Here is a 19,577-nt window from a genome sequence, read left to right on the forward strand (position 1 = left end):
AACAAATATGAGACAACAATTACCTCAACCTTAGAGCTTTATAACTTAAGACACTTTAGAAACTGGAAGAGCAGCTTTTCTTTGAAATTTCATTGGGGGCTTGTCAGTATTGGTTTCTTTTCATCATTTCTGGAACATCAGACATTCTGCTGGTTTTTAAAGCAATGGAGGGTTAAGTGACTTGCCCATGGTCAGAAGAAGCTGCAGTGGGAATTGAGCCCTGTTCCCCATGATTTCAAGCCTGTTGCACACTAACCATTATGTGGCTACACCACCTCCACTTTATCTCCAGTCCCTGCTGAATCAACATGCAGGAGCCAACCTGCAGACTTACCTAGTTCTCTTTACTACAGCTCTGTCTCATTGGGCTAATGGGTCTGCCAAATCTAATTATTTTAAACCTATATATATTCTGTTATGTATCAGTAATTTATTTGATTGCTTTTTTGTGGATGGTTGTTTTATTAAACTTTTTTCCCTGGAATTTTCAGGAAATCGTGACTCTTGCCTAGCACACCATGGCTCATGCTGTAGTTTCTGCTAGTCCTTACATCTGTTGTTTACTACGAGGGACTGCGTTCTATGGTAAACCTTTATCATTGCTATGGAGGCCCACTGCACTATGTCGCTGCATATTTAATAGGTGGGTTATTGATCTACAGTTATGTTAGATATTAATTTGTCAAAGCAGAAGCTGATTACTCTCTGAAAGAGTAGGACCTAAAAGTGCATTAAAAAGGGTCTTTTTATCATGGTTTTAAAGAATTTTGTTTTAAATTAGTGATTACACCTGATCCATTAAGACAAAGGGACTGTTATGAGATCAGAGGGGAGTGTTCTTAGTTTTAAAAAATGTATTAATGTTTTTTAGGACCTCTTTTATCAAGCTGTGCAGCAATGCTGACAGAAAGCAGTTAGCTTAGTTTGGTTTAAAAAGGTTTGCATGGCTTCCTGAAGGAAAAGTCCATAGACCATTATAAACTTGGGGAAAATTCACTGCTTACTTATTTTTTTGTTACATTTGTACCCCACACTTTCCCACTCATGGCAGGCTCAATGCGGCTTACATGGGGCAATGGAGGGTTAAGTGACTTGCCCAGAGTCACAGGGAGCTGCCTGTGCCTGAAGTGGGAATTGAACTCAGTTCCTCAGTTCCCCAGGCCCAAAGTCCACAACCCTAACCACTAGGCCACTCCTCCACTCCACTTCTAGGACAAGCAGCATAAAATGTATTGTAGTCTTTTGGGATCTTGCTAGATACTTGTGACCTGGATTGCCCACTGTTGGAAACAGAATTCTGAGCTTGATGGACCTTCAGTCTTTTCCAGTATGGCAATACTTATGTAAGCCCATTCAAAGTGAATGGGCTTTGTTGGCATTACCGCACTGGGAACTGCTAGTGTGGCTTGATAAGAGGTCCTTAATTAGATGAACGTTTGAAAAAGACTAAAGGGTACTTTTTATAGAATGGGGCACCTATGTGTAAAGTCCAAAAAGGTGCCTATTTTTATAATGGCATAATATGCTTTTATGAAATATCCCCAGTAGCACACAAAATTTACACCTGCTCAGAGAGATGTGCACATATTCTTGTATTTTATAAAATATGCGCATACATAAGAACTACTCCTTCTCTTTGCTTACACTACCCCCTCAGGAATGTCTACACACAGCATGTGTATAAGTAAACACAGTCTTCTCAGTGTGTATGTGTATATGTAGCTGAGCAGTTTTATAAAAACCCTGTTCCCCCAACAAGTAGGATTGAGTCATGTACACGGGTGGGTGATGTCATCACACGTAACTGGGATGAAACAGCTCTCCCACAGCATAGAACTCGATTGAAAAGATACACCCCAGGGAATTATTCCATGTGAGAGGATTTTGCCCGTAATTTGATGTACAACATGATACAAAATTGCATACTTTCTAGGTGTCAACAATAAAAAAAACAACAACCCTGAATTCTTTCAAGTGCTGCCAAAAATGTACTTACACCAGCCCTATAGCTGCTGTTATTACCCATGCCTAGTTGTGAGCTAGAATGTGCCCAAATTGATAGTTTTCTGTAATTTATATCCACACTTGTTTGCTCTGCAAATGCGCCTGCCTACCAGCAAATTATGTGCAGTCAAATCATGGTGCATACTTTTCTGCTAGTTGGTATTCTATAAGGCCATTTACATGCCTTCCTGCTGTTTACATCTAGAGCAACCCCAAAGTGGCCTGATTTAAAAATCTAAATGGGCTAATTCATATGCTAAGTCACTTATTTCCCCAGCATTCAGAACCAGTTGGCCAACAAGTTCAGAGTTCTTTAACCCCCCACAAGTGGTCTCTGAACTGGAAAACCCTGCACAACATCTTTTAGCTTTAGAGAACGTGAAATAGATCTTTTTCACCACCAATGAAAATGCAGAGTTACCTCTCTACTGTTATTCCCTTTCTTGCTCATAGCAAGGACCCTGCACAAATTTCAACAGAAGCTTGGCACCATGTTTCTCATAGCATCTTATTGGCCCCAGAAGTGGTTGCATTTGCTCAAAAGACTGCAGTTCTGCTTTTGTGCGAGATTCAAATATTTTCAATGCTGGTAACCCAGAATAAGGGCTGTCTTATCCTACTCTCAGATTGCTAGCCCTCATGTTGTGCAAATTATGTAGCATTTAGTTTCCACCTTGGGACTCCCAATGCCTATTCAAGATATATTAGTTGCTGCAAGAAAACATCTACCAGATGTGCCTATGCCTTTTAAATTAAGAGGTTTTCCATCTGTTTTTATGAATGTTCACACCCATTTTCTGCCGTCCTGGCACTGTATCTACCTGTTCATCTTTAATACCTTGGACTGCAGCCATACTCTTATCAGAGTGCATCTTGGCATATCATGCCCCTGTTAGGCTTCCAGATCCCTCTTTCCCAGCGTCCTTGATTAATGAAACAGTTTCTTTATTTCAAAATCATCATTACAGAAACCTCCTGTACCCTGCAGCCTCAACATCATCCTTACAACTCCTATGAAGCTGCCATTTAAGCCATTGGATTCTGCTTCAATCAAGCATGTTAACCTGGAAAATGCTTTTTTTAAAACAATGGTTACCTCAGAGATTATAAGCAAAATTAAAGCCTTAGCTGCCTCTGAATTTGTATACCCAACGCCATAACACAAGTATTTCAATCTAATTTTTTTCCAAAGGTAGTTGCATCTTTTCATGTCAACAAGGAAATAAAGTGGCATATTTTTTTTTTTTTTTTTGCTGTAAACCTCATATCAGTCCATGTGAGAGTTTCCTCTATGGACTGCAAAAGGGCTCCTGCTTACTACTTGAAAGAACTGAATCCATCAGAAAGTCGGTGTAGCTGTTTATCCCCTTCAACCCTAGCAGACTCAGCATTTCAGTAGCCAAATGAATTTTGGCAAATTTGCCAGCACGTTCTGTTACAAACAAACAAGCAAATTCCTCTAACCAGTAAAGCAATATCTCAAATCAAAGCCAATGCCACTACCATGACTTTGTTGAAGTCTTCTTTGTTGGACACCATGTGCACAGCAACGGCTTGGGCCTAGCTTCATACTTTTCCTTCACACTACTGTTTGGACTAGGCCACAATCAGTATATTTGATTAAGTTGTGCTGGCCAATCTGTGTTTGTGACTGTGTAAGTTTTGCATTTTTTTTTTAGTAGGGCTGCTTCCAAACAATGGACAATTCCTAACAAGATGAGCAGCCCTGAGTTGGAAATCACCCACTTGTGTGTCTGAGTCAATCCTGCTTTTTGATAGAAAAAGCATCCTTTCTCACCTGTAACATGTGTTTTCCATAGAAAGCAGGATTGATTAGGCATTCAATCCCTCTAGCCGTCCTGACAGTTGAATTTCTTCTTGAGCTTATGGAACTTAATGAGGAGACAGCAGAGCATGGAAAGACCACACATGCGCAGAACTTTTACACTTATTTCTGAGCTCTAGGAGAGCTGTTCTGTCCTGGTGACATGCGATGAAGTAACCCATTTGGATTCCTGATCAGGTCTGCTGTCTACATAAAACACCTTTTAAAGATAAGAAATAGTTATTTGTATAATTGTCATCTAAGACAGCGGTTCCCAAACTGTGCGCCGTGGCACCCTGTGCGTTGCAGCAAACTCTCAGGGGTGCTGCGGCAAATCCTGACCTCCCGCCGCCTCCCGAACTGCTACTGCTCCTTCATTATGTCTCATTTTCTTTTCCCTCTCCTCTGCCCTGTGAGTCCTGCATCTCTCCTTCTCCCTTCCGCCGGCTCTCCTCCGTAGACCCAGACCTCTGTACCTCTCTGGTAGCAGTGATTGAGACAGTTTTCTGCCAGCGTCGGAGCCTGCCCTCTTCTCTGGTGTGTCCTGCCTGCTTTGATGCAAGTTCCTGTTATCCGCATAGGCGGGACGTGCCTGAGAAGAGGCACCGACGCTGATGGAAAACTTTCTTAATTATCGCCTGGGGCTACGGAGGAGAGTTGGCGAGAGGGAGAAATGTAGGGGGACGAGAGACTTGATTGGAGGAGGAAGGTTGAATGGGAGAGAAGTCAGACTGTTGGGGGGGGGGGGGGGCAGGCCTGGAAGAGAGAGGAAGAGACGTGGCATTCAAGTGGGGTAGGGTGGGCAGGGCAGGATAGTTCGGGAAGAAGGGAAAAAAGAAGGGAGAAGCTGAATATGGGGAGAGACGAAGAGAAAAGAAAAGATGCTGGGCAGGGAGGAACATTGGGACAGGAAAAGGGAAATATGGAGAGACAGGGAAATGGGGGGGGGGGGGGGGGTTGTGCCATGAAAAATTACTCGGACACTAAGGGTGCTGTGAACTGAAAAAGTTTGGCAACCTCTGATCTAAGATATAATAATTCTATAAGGGAATGTTTTCATTGTTTAGAAGTATGCATGATGACCTCTTGACCTGTCTTGTTTAAAACTCTTAATATTCAGCCATAGTAACCTTTCATCCGTATTTGTTTGAGATAGGACAATGAGTTCAAGTAGGAAAATGGATCACTTGGAGAGGACAGCAAGTAATTTTCGCCAGGAGGTTGGTATCTTTCTGCTTTGCAACATTTTTCTTACTGTGTGAAATTATTTGTAATCCTCAGGCAGTCTGTGGCTGGAGATGCTGTTGGGGGGGTGGGGGGGGGGGGGGAGAATGGAGTCCCCTGTCCTTACACAATAACATTTAGAGGACAATTACAATGCATTTTTCTTTATCTTTAATGTTTAATTTTGTTTGCATGTTGTAATTTATTGTTCCTGTTCAAGGGTGTCCTTGTATTTGTGAAAATTGAGTAAAAAAAAGTTAAAATATTTAGGTATATAAAGTGTTTTATGCATAGAAATAGGCACATAAACTTATCTGTGTACAGTCTATATTCGCATAAACTTGCCCAAATCTGGGCATGGTTAGTTTTTCTTTGATTTGATTGACCCCTTTTGAAGCCAGCATCAAGGCAGTGTACAGTCACAATTACTAAAATAATAAGCATTAATTGTAAAGGAAACAGCACATCAGTCCTGCAGAACCACAGTCTGCAACAGCAAAACACGTGCAGTGGGACAGCAATGCCCCATATAAGAGAATTACTACAGGACACTGAACAACATAGAAGTTCATGAATAATTTATCAAATTATCGGGTACCTGTATAAAAGTGGGTTACTTTTCAAAGCAAAAGTATGCATATATTTTTTCCTTTTGAAATTGGTGTTACATGTGCATTGAATGGGTGAATTAGGTGGCCTGTCAGAAAAGTATTTTTCCTCAAGCCTGTGTGTGTGTCCAGGTTTCTGGAGATGTTCTGGTCCAAGGCCTCTGTCCGAGAAATGTTACTGTGATATGGCACAAGGCACAGTACAGACCTGTGCCATGTGGAGCATGTGTCTTCCCTTCTGTAGAAGGAACTTTCTCCCCTTCCTTGTTTCTCTCTTTGGTTGGGTGTGTTTTCTGTCTTGGGCTTCCTTTCTGCTATGTGGGTGAATCTGTGTGATGGGACCTTTTTTTGCAAGGAGGAACGGTAAATGTCACGGGGACACAGCAGCTTGTGATGGCATTTGAGACTGGGGATTGTTTCGTTATAACATGAGGGGAGGAACTGGGTACTAACAGTGTTGTCACTGATGGGAAGTAATGGTGGACCTTGAGGTCAGTATTTTCAATCCTCAAGAGTGGTGGGCTTGTGAGATGTTGTAGGCAGGTGATACGTGGTGGAGGGACGTACTACAGAAACACTAAAGAGGGAGAATGAGGTGTATGTAGGCGTGATTGGAGGGAGTAGTACACAGGATAGGAAGAGCTGGAGAGCTTTATCAGGATTAATAGGTGCAGATTTATATCTATTAAAATTAACTCCTTGACATTTAGGCTTGTTAACACCCCTCAGAAGGAGATGTCTCGTGTTGAAAGAGAAGACAAGCTGTGAAAGCAGATGTGTTTTTTTGAACAGGAAACTCATCTTCAGTTGAGAGACGCAACATAAAGATTACTCCCTGATGATCTGTTTCATAAAATAGACATGAGTCCTGTAAAGAAGGAGTAATGCTCATGTTTTCTAGGCCTCCACAAGTATTAGAAACAAGCAAAGGTAGACAAGGGTGATATATGTGGGTCAGAGTTAATATCTTGAAGACAGGAATTTTAATATCTATTCCCCAAACATACAAGTCCTACTTTTTTTTTCTGATGAGCTCTCAACCTCCAGTTGGGCTTGTATTGAAAGGTAATTTCAATTTGATGGTTGATCCTCACTTGTTGTCAGGCTTCTGTAGCTGGTGTCTTGATTGTTGTGGCTGCCCGGGTCTTACCACATCTGAGTCAGTGGAACTGATGTTTCATTTGCCATGCTGGATTTAAAGCTCATGATGGCTCTTGGCCTTAGGGTTGATGTTGCAATAACTTGACTAGGAAGAGTGTGGGATCTACTTCAAATAGGGAAAATAATTCCTCAGTTAGTAGGAAGTGAAGGCTCATGGCTTTGGTTTTGTTTAATCTGGAAGAAGAAATAAGAAGGAACAGGCCAGAAACACATTTCTTTGATTTTTAGATATGGCACCATAGATCTACACCATTATGATAGATTTGGGGCCTCAGTTATTGTCCAGCTGAACAGAATGTATGTATTTTTTTATCCCACAAGAGAGACTGTGTTCACTTGTTTCTAGCAAATAAAAACATACAGCTAGATGCACTAAAGAGCACACTAACACTGCTTAACACGTTGTTAAAATAAATAGGGTGCATTGCATGAACTGGGACCAGTGGTAAATAACACAGGTTAGCACATGTTAAACACAGTTCTTCATTTCAATAAACCTAGCCCTTAGGGCCCCATTTACTAAACTGTGGTAAGGTGTTGCAGTACCTCTGTTAACTGTTGGGGGTATTCTTGTTATAGAGTTAACAGCTACATTGATCATTCCTTAATTTCATGTGGACACAGGCCTTGGAGAGCATAGAACATACTATACTAGTGGTCTTCACTAATTTTTAAGTCGGGGCCACTTTGAATCCAGATGAGCTGAGGGAGAGCCACCAAATAATATCCTGTTAGGAGAACTATATTGCAGTCTTGTAAAACCTCAGCCGCCCTCCAGTATGACGTGACAGAGAGTGATACATGAAGTGGACGAGTGGCTAATGAAGGATGATAGGTTATGAATGGAGGGGCAATTAGATGTGGACTATGGAAAGATTTGTATTGAAGGGAGCATGCCCAGTTTGAAGGTGTTTGTGTAAAAGAATTCATAGGGAAGTTTGAGGGAGAGGGAAGATGGCAAGGTTGAAGGCGTGTCCTTAGCTGCTCATCCAGATGTGGCACGGTTTCTTAGAGGGGTGCTTCGGCTCCGTCCTCCCGTGCGGGCACCTTGTCCAGCTTGGAACCTGGGGTTAGTATTGAAGGCCCTTCAGGGGGCTCCCTTTGAACCGCTTCGGCGTGCTTCAGAGAAAGATTTGACACTGAAGGCCGTCTTTTTAGTGGCCATTACCTCGGCGAGATGGGTGTCAGAGCTCCAGGCGCTGTCCTGTAGAGACCCTTTTCTGCAATTCTCAGAGTCAGGGGTCATGGTTCGGACTGTGCCTTCCTTCATGCCTAAGGTGGTTTCAGCGTTTCACCTAAACCAGCCTGTTTTTCTTCCCTCCTTTGTTGAGGAGGAGTTTCCAGATTCATTTGGGCAGTTGCGCCTTTTGGATGTGCGCAGGACTCTGTTGCAGTATCTGCGAATTACAAATTCTTTCAGGACCTCTGATCATCTTTTTGTGCTGTTTGCAGGTCCTCGCAGAGGGTCTTCAGCATCTAAAGCCACTATTGCCCGTTGGCTCAAAGAAGCTATCTTTTCAGCATATCTGCTGTCTGTCCGGGCTCCGCCTGAAGCCTTTAAGGCACATTCCACAAGAGCGATTTCCTCTTCCTGGGCGGAAACTGGAGCACTATCTCTTCATGAGATTTGCAGTGCTGCAACATGGGCTTCTAAGCTCTCTTTCGCCCGACATTACAGGCTGGATGTGGCTGCCAGGAGGGATGGGGGGAGGAAGATCATTTCAAAATGTATATGCTTTTTCTTTATAGATTTCCTCAGACTTAATCTGGGGTTTTAGAGGGCAATTTTAAAAGGCATTTCTGCAGGTAAAACAGTGTTTTATGCACACAGATTGGCTTTTATAAATTGCCCTCACTGTGTAGGTATATAACTCATATGTGCATAAGCTTACCTGAATTGAACAGAGGCATTCCTGGGAACTGAGTTGGGAGAGAGGTTAGTGTATATACTTTTATAAAATGCATGGGTTTTCATTTAAAGTAACTGAGAAAATTTGTGTGTGCCAAAAAATAGGTGTAAATATATGCATTCACATTCCTGAACTGATTTTCAAAGTGGAAGTATGTGCTCCTTTTGTTTTGAAAATTTGCTTGTGCACACAGAGACACTTATGGACATACTATTAATGTAAAAAAAAAATCCTTAATGCCTTGAAACATTAATTAAATAGATTAAAAAAATTGTTTAATCATTCATTTGCATTTGATCCACATGCTAGGAAAAGAACCGATCACAAAGTGCCATGGTAGCAGCAGACTGGCGTAATATTCCTCTTTAATACTGTTACTAGCTAGTCTGTGTGATCTGCTTGTGAATCAGGCCAAGGACAGTACAGCAGACTACAGTTAGTTATTACCTCAGATTTACTTCAGTGAGTGGATCAGTTAGGTTTTTAAAAATAAATTGAACAGGTGGACTCTCGCTCTGTTCACTGCAGCATGTTTGTTTCTACTGTATTGTGTTTGCAGTCGAACAGAACAATTAATAGGAATCCAAATTTTAAATATCTAAAATAAAAATGTGGAAGTAATGGTCAACAGCCAAGTTGTAGGTAACTTATTGGACCATTCAATATATCTTTGACAAGTCTTTAAGACTTATATTAAAGAAAGGAAGACTCTTAAAAGCTTATCACCCACAACTGGACTAAAATTAGTGCATGGCTACTGGAAGCAATTTTGCAAAATTATGAGTATGCACCTTATGTTTTTTCCATACTTGTGACATGGCAGAGCAGTAACACAGATCCTTTTGCTTTTGCTCTAGATTATTTCTCCAGCCAAAGTATACGAGGTCAACATGGAGTCAGAAACAGTGAAGAATGTGTGCTTGACGGTTGCAAATAGTGATTTTACCTTTAAAGCAGGGCAGTGGTAAGCTGATTTTAATTTTTTTGTGGCCTTCTGTGGGCCATCAGCATCTGTACATTATTTTATGGTGATCAAGTTATGAGAGAGACCACATTGACACATTCCAACGATCCCATTATGCATTTATATTATTTATTGCAGTTTTATAACACCTTTACTATAAAAAGCCAAAGGGCCAAAGTAGTTTAAATATAGCAGATCCGTTCTCTTTGCATGTGGTATCTCATTAACCAGGAGATCTGAAGTGCCATGAACCATCATTTACAACTGTGGTAACAATATCTCTCTAGTTTATTCCCCCACCAACCTCTAAAACTGAAGATATCGTGAGACCAATCCTTTGGTCCTGGGCGTCTCTGCCTCTACCTGACGTAGAAGGGTTTTAGCGGGTGAGATTTCCCTTCTTCCCAGGAAAATTCTGAAATTTAACTCTTTGGATTTTCCAGTCCTCTGTGACCTATACGATCCTGATAGGTTTCACAAAATTCACAGAGCAGAGAAATCACTCTGTATTCTCTCTTGGGACCTCAACCCTTTTTTGGCCAAGTCTTTGTACCTGCAATTGTTCCTGCACTAAGGGGAAACCCCTCACTCTCCTCTCAAGTACAGATTGAGGGAAAATCTCTGTGCCTCTCTATATCAACTCCTTGAACCTCATACAGATTTCCAAAGGCCACTTTACTTGCCTTCTCTAGGTATTAGGATGAGGCATTTGTGTGACCATCAAAAACACTTCTGTTACGCCGGCACAGTTTGTGCCTTCCTTGAAACATACTCTAATCATTTACTTTTAGCAGCTATACTTATTTTATAAGTACAGTTTGATCTCAGCTAGTGATCCCTTTTCACACAGTAAGTTCAGTAGTTTGCATATGGCTACGATCCTTCCCCTATAGCACACAGATTAGAGTGAGGTTGCTAAATAGATCAAGAAAAGGTACATTTCAACTGGTAGCCTGTCTCTAGCACATAAACATGTCTCATTAAAACTGCTTCATGGATGGACCCGATAAAGGGAATGAGACTTCATATACTGCCTTTCTGTGGTTTTTGCAACTATAGTCAAAGTGGTTTACATAGTATATACTGGTACTTATCTGTACCTGGGGCAGTGGAGGGTTAAGTGACTTGCCCAGAGTCACAAGGAGCTGCAGTGGGAATAAGTGCCAGTCTGTTTTTTTAAACATACAAACCATGTCCTGTTGGAAACTTATTTATAGAGCGGGTTTCTCTACCACCTTTTCAGCAGTGAGGGCCAGATGCACTAAACTTAACGAGCAAGTAAACCCTGACATGCACTGAAGACTTCTTTTCCGACGACGATAGCAGCTAATGAAAACGGAATGCAGATGAGCAAATTGTGTAGAAACCCTACTGTAATGAGATGCACTAACCTTTTCCAATTGCGTTAACGCTGGAAAATCTAACGAGAGGTCTGTACCTCTCATTGGGGCTGCGCGGGATAAAACTTGGGCCAAAGTAACAAAAAAAAAATCGGGGAACATTTTGGCCGTCATTCCCCCCTGCAGTATTTAACCCTGCTGCTGAACCCTGAAGAAGAAGAGGTTTCCCTGCTCATCACCCCCCCCCCCCCCCCCCCGCAATAATAAAAAAGTCTTTTTTGGCAGTGCTTCACTCAGCTGAGAGATCTGGAAGTCTCTGAGCCAATCACAGCGCATTTAGCTTGGCTAAACCCATTGTGATTCAGCTGAGTGAAGCACTGCCAAAAAAGATATATTTTTATTATTGCCGGGGGGGGGGGGGGGGGGGGGGAAATGATGGCCAAAATGGGCACCCATCCAAAAAAAAGTCCATTTTGGCCGTCATCCCCCCCACCCCTGCAATAATAAAAACGTCTTTTTTTGCAGTGCTTCACTCAGCTGAGAGACCTGGAAGTCTCTGAGCCAATCACAGCGTGTAAGGGAAGGGCTCTAACGATTGTCTAGTGCATCTGGCCCTGAGTGAGGAATGTTGGAAGCAGGTCTCCTCATCTTACTGTGCTCTTCTTTAGTAGGTTTAGATCTGATAAAATGTATGACACCGTGGGTTACTAGTAATGGAGTGCACTTACATATGTGTGTGTGTGTATATATATATATATATATATATATATATTTTTTTTTTATAAAAACCCCTTTTGATGAGAGTAAGGAGAGAGAGAAAATCTGGTTGAAGTACTTAAAAAAAAAAAATACAAGCAGGTTTATTCTTTCTAAGGTAAACTGTCAGTCTGCTTGCTGTAATGGAGCTGCCCAGGAAGTGCTGAACTTGTTACATTTTTGCAGGAGTAGGATGGGTCTCACGACTTCTTACATACAAATGGGGTCAAGCAGAAAGGTTGATGGGAATATTTCCACACACTTTGAGGGGGATTAATTCACTGAAATGAATGTAATGACACTTGCAAAATAGTCCTTGATGAGCTAGCACCGGACAACCAAATCTAGACATAATAAAAAGTTATCTTGGTTTAATGATGATCTTCTACAAATGAAAATTAAATGACGGCGGCAAGAAAGAATTTGGATCAAGAATAAAACCTCTGAGCAATTGTTCAAGTGGAAAAAACCTAGAATACAAACACATGATTATTAATGCAGAAACCACTTACTATTCTAAACTTAAAGATGAAGATACAATTAATCCAAGAAAACTATACACTTTAGTCAATAACTTATTGAATAATCAACCTATAACTACCACAAGCGGACCAATTGGCAAACTAATTTGAGCAGAAAATAACTAAAATTAGACAAGAACTGAGTAACTCCTCAACACCAATTCATCATTTCCTCAATCTACATGGCCAATCATCTTTATGCTCAAAAGCAGACAGAATCTGGTCTGTATTTCATCCATTCACTGTTGATCAGGTCAAACACCTTCTACACAAATACACTAAATCACAATGCATACTGGATACATGTCCCAGTTATCTCCTTAAAACAGCTCCTACTCAATTTGTATGTTACTTACACTCAAATCTCACTTCAGTGCTATCTAGGGTTTATTCCCTTCTCAAAATGGTAACATTATTTTTACCCCTATACTGAAAAACATCCAGATCAGCCAAAGTTAAGTCTCTAATTACAGACCAGTAGCCTCAATTCCTTTTCTAGTAAAAGTAATGGGAGGGCTGGTTGCCCACCAATTTATGGATTATCTTCAACTTCGGTTCCATATTACGTAACTCACAATCTGGCTTCAGACCCTCCTATAGTACAGAAACTGTCCTTACCACTCTCCTTGCTAACTTTAGACAAGAATTAAGCATAGGTAATAAATCCTAATACTCCAATTTGATATGTCTAGTGCCTTTGACACAGTTGATCATAACATTCTTTATAACATCCTAGACCATTATGAGATCTGCAGAGCTGTTTTAAATTGGTTTTATGGGTTTCTAAAACCAAGATCTTACCAAGTTAAACAATTAGGCACAATTTCATCATCATGGTCCCCTGGCTGTGGAGTACCACAGGGTTCTCCTTTATCCCCTATCTTATTCAATATTATGATGATTTCCCTGTGTAATTTACTGGAGAAACTGGTCTTTCAATATATATATGCAGATGATGTCACCATATACATTCCATTTACCAAGGAATTAGGTGAAATAATACATACAGTCATACCAGGTATAACGCTGATGGAATTCTGGGTGCTCAACTTCAAATTAAAACTCAATACAGAGAAAACTAAATTCCTAATTGTAACCAATCCTTATCATCCAAGAACTCTAAAAAATTTCACTAACATCACCTATCACCTTGATTCTACTATGAAAATGTTTGGAATCATAATTGACCAATTTCTCTCCCTCGATAACCAGGTCTCTAAAGTGATCTCAAGTGTTTTTAACACTCTCTGGAAACTCAAACAAGTACCCTTCCTTAGCATCCCTCCGGACCCAGGACCAGGATTGGACTGTTGGGTTGTGCTCGCCTACCAGCAGGTGGAGACTGAGAAAAAACTCTGACTCTAGAGAGCCAATAGGAGCCCTGGCCATGTGACCTTAGCCTCAGTATTTTCTCAGTCTCCCAGCAGGTAGGAAGTGAGCCCATTAGTCTCTCTCTCTCTTTTTCTCTATAAGATATTACAGATATATTTATAATACTTTTTCTGTGCCTGGAATCGTAATTAGAGGCTTGACAGGGTTTCTTTTCTTTCTTTGACAGCCTCTGGGGTGTTAAACTCGGGTGTCTCGAGTCCACCCCCCTTCCTCCCCATCTCCCTGGCTTAGCAGGGAAGGGCCGTCCCTTTCTCTGGAAAGGTGTACCGTCTTTGGGAGAGGCAGCCACTTTTAATAGGCAGCTGTTTTTAAAGAATTAAATCAAGTAAAAGAAAATTAAAAAAATTAATTCAAATGAAAGGAATTTAAAGGAAGTAGTTTTTGCTTTCCCCAGGCTTATAACGAGCAGGTAGCTCTTCTGTCTTATTCTGTTTGAAGAGTCTTTATTTTCTTTTCTGGCGGAGCTATTTAAAAAAAAAAAAAAAAAAAAAAAAAAAAAAGTGAAAAGTCAGCGTCTGTGACTTTAATCGATGTTTTTTTGTTATCTTCATTATTTTTCCTCTGCTATCCGGCGTTGTTAGCCGCGGTAGTTGTAAAAAAAAAAAAAAAAAAAGAGAGGCGCGAACTGTTAAGCGCGTGCTCGCTCTTGGACAGGTCTGTATAGCTTGGGAGCTGTATTGACGGTTCCTGTCGGGCCAGAGGCTAAACCATGTTTTGTGCGGCATCGGAGGTTATCTGTTTTTCAGCGGCACGGATTTCCTGCTTCTTCGTCGGTCTGGTCAGTGGTTTTCTCCCCCGAACTTTATTCTTCTCATTTTGGCGCGCTTGGCCGCCATTGTTTTGCCTGTAGCTGCAATTTCCCTTGATGCTGCAGCGTTTTTCTGCTTTTACTGTGTTTGGTTGTTTGTGCAATGGAAAGGAGATATTGTTTCTCCGGTAGTTGGGGCGATTGTTAGTATATTTTCCCCGCAATTAATTTTTACATGTATTTTTCAAGCTATTAAAAAAAAAAAAACGAAATGTTACGATGCGAATGGCGCTCATTTTGTTTTTCTCTCTGTTTTTTCTCCGTCAGGGACTTTTTGGTTGCTAGCAATGTTGTGAATTAAAGTGCAGCTCAGTTGGCGATTTCTTTGTTCTTGGCAAGACTCTGATTCAAAATGCAGCTCAGTCGGGAATTCTCTGTTTTAGACAATGGGGCGAATTAAATTATATCTCAGCTCCAAAATAACCAATTTCCTATTCCTTTCCCTTGTGTGTGATGTTTGGAGGAAAGGTCTTTGCTATTGTCTAGCGCAGTTTTTATGGAGGTCCAGTGTGTGTCACTCTGTGTCTTTCTCATTTCCTGGTGAATAGGACTACATTGTCTAATAGTCAATTGATTAGTACTTTACAAATCTGGCCATAATATCTTAGTTCCTTTCAAGCATTTCCCTTTATGGCTATGATGTTATACAGTGTTTTAAGAACTTAACAAACATTTTCTATGGCATAGGCTATCTGGTTCAGGTGCCATTGTTTGGTACTTTACAATGCTGGACATAAGATCTTAATTCCTTTCAGGAAATTTTCCTCCGTGGCTATGTTCTTATACAGTGTTTTAAGATCTTAACAAACGTTCTCTAGAGCGTAGGCTGTATGGTTCAGATGCCATGTGCAATGAAATACATTGTCTGATACTCAATTGTTGCGTACTTTGCAATTTTGGACATAAGGTCTTACTTTCAGCAATTTTCTTTCATGGCTATGCGTTCTCTTTGGCATAGCAGATGACAGTTGCATAGGCTACATGGTTCAGATGGTTCTCATATTCTAGGAGACTAAGTCCTGTCTACCGAGGACCCAGTTTTCTCAGCTGCTTTAGAAGGCATGTTTTATTCACGTCTTCTCTACTTTCCAACTGTCTTGGAGTTTCTCATGTGTTATCTTAGTTTTCTTCTAGGACTTACAAGATATATGTCCACTTAGGGAGTAAAGTTATCAGGTCAATTTGCATTTTCTCCCACTTAAGGATAGTGGGAGGTCCTCATGCCATCTACTTGTATTTTTGTTTCCTCTATCTATTCAGCCTGGGCACATGGTAAACATTCTGGTTTTGTCCAGTATGACCATCCATAACATCTGCTATCCCTTTCTCTTCCTTACAGATTTTAGGGTCTTGTTTCAAGCTTTCTTGACGTCAGGTACAGCCTTGTCTCCTGTGGCACAAATTCACCACCTTTTCCGTAATAGGTATTTTCCAAGTCTATTCCTTTTCATTTTCATTTTATTCTTCCTCTCTCCAGAGTTTTTTTTCTCTTGGAAGGAGATTCACTCATTTTCTGTGCATTTTTTGCCATAAGGGCATAAGTGTTGCCATAATGGGAAAGGCCAAGAGTCCCCATCCTGTTTTCAGATGGGGTCAATCCAGATTGCAAATACCACATTCATATCTCGTGAGTTTGCGTCTGTTCATCTCTGTACATCTCAGTGAGGAAGGAGGCATGACATGATACGAGGTTTGGGGAGATCCGGTAAAATTAAAGGCCATTGTGTCTCAGTCCACGCTCAACATATGGTGATCCTTTCACTTTCATTCTATATGTCCTCATTCCAGACCTTCCTTTCAATTGGAAGGGGATTCTTTCACTTCCTGTGCATTTTTGCTATTAGTATATGAGTATGGTCATACGGGGAAAGTCTAAGAGTCCATTAAGCCCAGCATCCTGTCCTCAGTTGTGGTCAATCCAGGTTGCAAGTACCACATTCATTTCTTATGGATGTGGGTCGGTACATCTTAGTACATCTCAGTATAGGAGGAGTAATGTCCGTGATACGAGGATGATAAGGTCCTCATTACCAGTTTTCTTGCCCTGCTCTTCGGTCTCGCGTCGGCTCCGCGCACTTTTTTCTTAAGTTATGGTCGTAGTAGCAGCGGCGCTCATGAAACTACGTCTCGTCGTTTCATCCTTTCCATAGATGTCTGGTTCATTACAGACAGTCTTATTGGCAGAGTTGTCAGGTCAAGCAACGGGTGGTGCATTTCGGGCACACCCTAGGTTATGGGGTGCATGTAGCCAGGTCTCTCATTTGAGCTCTCTTTTGAGCTCTTGTGTGATCTCATTAGATTTCATAGCATGTTTCTATTTTTTCTCTCATTGTTTAGTCAAGTTGGCGCAGACTGTTTTTGTCTTCTCTACAAGCGTCCCACTTTCTGTTTTCTCTGGATGTTCTTGGGCCTTCGGCCATTACCTTGCTCTATTTTGCAGAGTAAAATTTTACTTTCTAGCTCCCAAGAAGGAATTTTTTCTTCATTCGCTTTGGAGTCTCGGTAGTCTTTTTTGGGCAGCTTTTCACTCTGTCAATTTCGTGACCATTGAAGGAAAAAAAAAAAAAAAAAAGAGTTCTCAGTGGATAGTACCTTAAGGGGAGGTCCCAGTTCTACAACTATTTCTTTTCGCTCTGACCTTCCATGTGCCTCGCTTACTCTCTTGCTAAAAAGACTTGTCAGCGGCAGAGATAGATGCCCTCTCGTATCCAGATATTTATCTCTGATGGAATCCCTCCGCTCAGTTGGCCTCTGTATTCTCACTAGTGGTCTGGTGGTTGAGATTGATCATTCTTCCTGCAGGTATGCCGGGAGCATATACACAGTGACCAGTTTTTTGATGGCTGCATCTGTGAAAATATATATGTATATTTATAGTTCTACTACATAAGTACATATGTAATTCCACACTGGGAAAAGCTCAAAGGTCCTATTGAGCCCACCTTTCTGTCCACAGCCAATCCAGACCATGAGCACCTGGCTAGATTCCTAAACGTACAAACATTCTATACATGTTGTTCCTGGAACTGTGTAGTGTTTTATGGACTTCTATATGTTTCTAACAGATAAAAGGTACTAACAAGTGTCTACTGTTGATTTATTCCCGTTTTCACTAATTGGGGTCTACAACAAGAGTCTCAGGTGATTGGCTTGCAGAGGCAACAGCTACAGATGATTCTTTCTCTCTCAGTTGAATTGCGCTCTGAGATATGTTTTTTTTTTCATGTTGGGTAACTGCAGCGGCTGTCAGTTTATTTGGACCTTCAGTCTAGTTTGCAGCAAGGATTTAGGTACCTTCTTCTTCTGCATAGTATTTAACTGCATTCTTGTTTTTACCTATTTAGCTTCTAGTGATCAGGTACTTTCTCACTGACAGGCTTTACATACTACCAATCTGTTGCTAGGTCAGCAATAGTCTACGATATCTGGAGTATTGTACTTCAGGATCTCGGTTTCCACTTTCTCAGCTGAGGTAGATTCATTGCAGTTTTTTGTTGCCAGGCGGCTCTGCTTCTACCTTTGTCATCCTTCTTTCAGTCGTTTTTTCTCGAGTCTCTCTGTCCTTTGCGCTGCACTGATGCGGTAGGGGACAATGTTCAGCGTCGCTTGGACTTTTCAGCTTCAGCTTTTTTGCTTTGTAGTCATTCTATTTAGTTTATTGGCGGTTCTTGGATCGTCAAGCTTTGGCTTCGTATTCATCCTAGTTTGGGTGTCTTCAAGGACTCTACCACATTCTCAATGTCTGTCCCTCCCGTAAGATTACTGCTTTGGTACTTCCCAACAGTCCAATCCTGGTCCGGTCCGGAGGGATGCTAAGGAAGGAGAAATTAGATCTTACCTGCTAATTTGCTTTCCTTTAGTTCCTCCTGACCAGGCCCCTCCCATGTTCTGTCAACTCTTTAGATTCTTTTATTAAGTTTGGAAGTGTATTCGTTCCTTTACCACACGTGGAATGTTTAAAAAAAAAAAGACTTTGCGTGGTCCATACCACTTCTTTGGTGGTTGCTGGTGAGCTCGGTTGCTGGAATATATATAAAACCTTAATGGGTCATACCACTTCTCTGGTGAGAGTTGCTGGTGAGTTCAGTTGCTGGAATATATATAAAGCCTTAAATATGTCATACCACTTCTCTGGTGAGAGTTGCTGGTGAGTTCAGTTGCTGGAATATATATAAAGCCTTAAATATGTCATACCACTTCTCTGGTGAGAGTTGCTGGTGAGTTCAGTTGCTGGAATATATATAAAGCCTTAAATATGTCATACCACTTCTCTGGTGAGAGTTGCTGGTGAGTTCAGTTGCTGGAATATATATAAAGCCTTAAATATGTCATACCACTTCTCTGGTGAGAGTTGCTGGTGAGTTCAGTTGCTGGAATATATATAAAGCCTTAAATATGTCATACCACTTCTCTGGTGAGAGTTGCTGGTGAGTTCAGTTGCTGGAATATATATAAAGCCTTAAATATGTCATACCACTTCTCTGCCGAGAGTTGCTGGTGAGCTCAGTTGATGGAATATATATGAAACCTTAAGTGAGTCATACCACTTCTCTGCCGAGAGTTGCTGGTGAGCTCAGTTGATGGAATATATATGAAACCTTAAGTGAGTCATACCACTTCTCTGGTGAGAGTTGCTGGTGAGCTCTAATATGAATGGGCCATGCCACTTCTCTGGTGAGAGTTGCTGGTGAGCTCTAATACGAATGGGCCATGCCACTTCTCTGGTGAGAGTTGCTGGCGAGCTCTAATACAAATGGGCCATACCACTTCTCTGGTGAGAGTTGCTGGTGAGCTCTAGTACTCGGTTTTGCCGAGGAATTTGTGGCTGCTAGGATTCCATACGGCACAGAAGTTCTTTCTTTCTTTCCTGCTTTGTTATTCAAATACTGAGGCTAAGGTCACATGGCCAGGGCTCCTATTGGCTCTCTAGAGTCAGAGTTTTTTCTCAGTCTCCACCTGCTGGTAGGCGGGCACAACCCAACAGTCCAATCCTGGTCCGGTCCGGAGGGACTAAAGGAAAGCAAATTAGCAGGTAAGATCTAATTTCTCCTTTTTCACTAAACC

At 41.3% G+C, this 19,577-nt stretch overlaps 1 protein-coding gene across 5 annotated transcripts in view; it reads left to right on the forward strand.

The window, feature by feature from the left end:
• The window catches only part of LOC115469837 (oxidoreductase NAD-binding domain-containing protein 1-like), a 114,150-nt gene that overhangs the window by 4,181 nt on the left and 90,392 nt on the right, over nt 1–19,577 (forward strand). For all 5 annotated transcript variants that reach the window (XM_030202583.1, XM_030202550.1, XM_030202566.1 and 2 more), the window contains exons 2-4: nt 492–643; nt 4,986–5,049; nt 9,590–9,696. In XM_030202583.1, the coding sequence (XP_030058443.1) occupies nt 519–643; nt 4,986–5,049; nt 9,590–9,696 (296 nt within the window). In that variant the 5' untranslated portion in view covers nt 492–518. The remainder of the gene's footprint in view (nt 1–491; nt 644–4,985; nt 5,050–9,589; nt 9,697–19,577) is intronic.

Source organism: Microcaecilia unicolor, chromosome 1, assembly GCF_901765095.1.
Source record: "Microcaecilia unicolor chromosome 1, aMicUni1.1, whole genome shotgun sequence".
Classification (NCBI taxonomy): domain Eukaryota; kingdom Metazoa; phylum Chordata; class Amphibia; order Gymnophiona; family Siphonopidae; genus Microcaecilia; species Microcaecilia unicolor.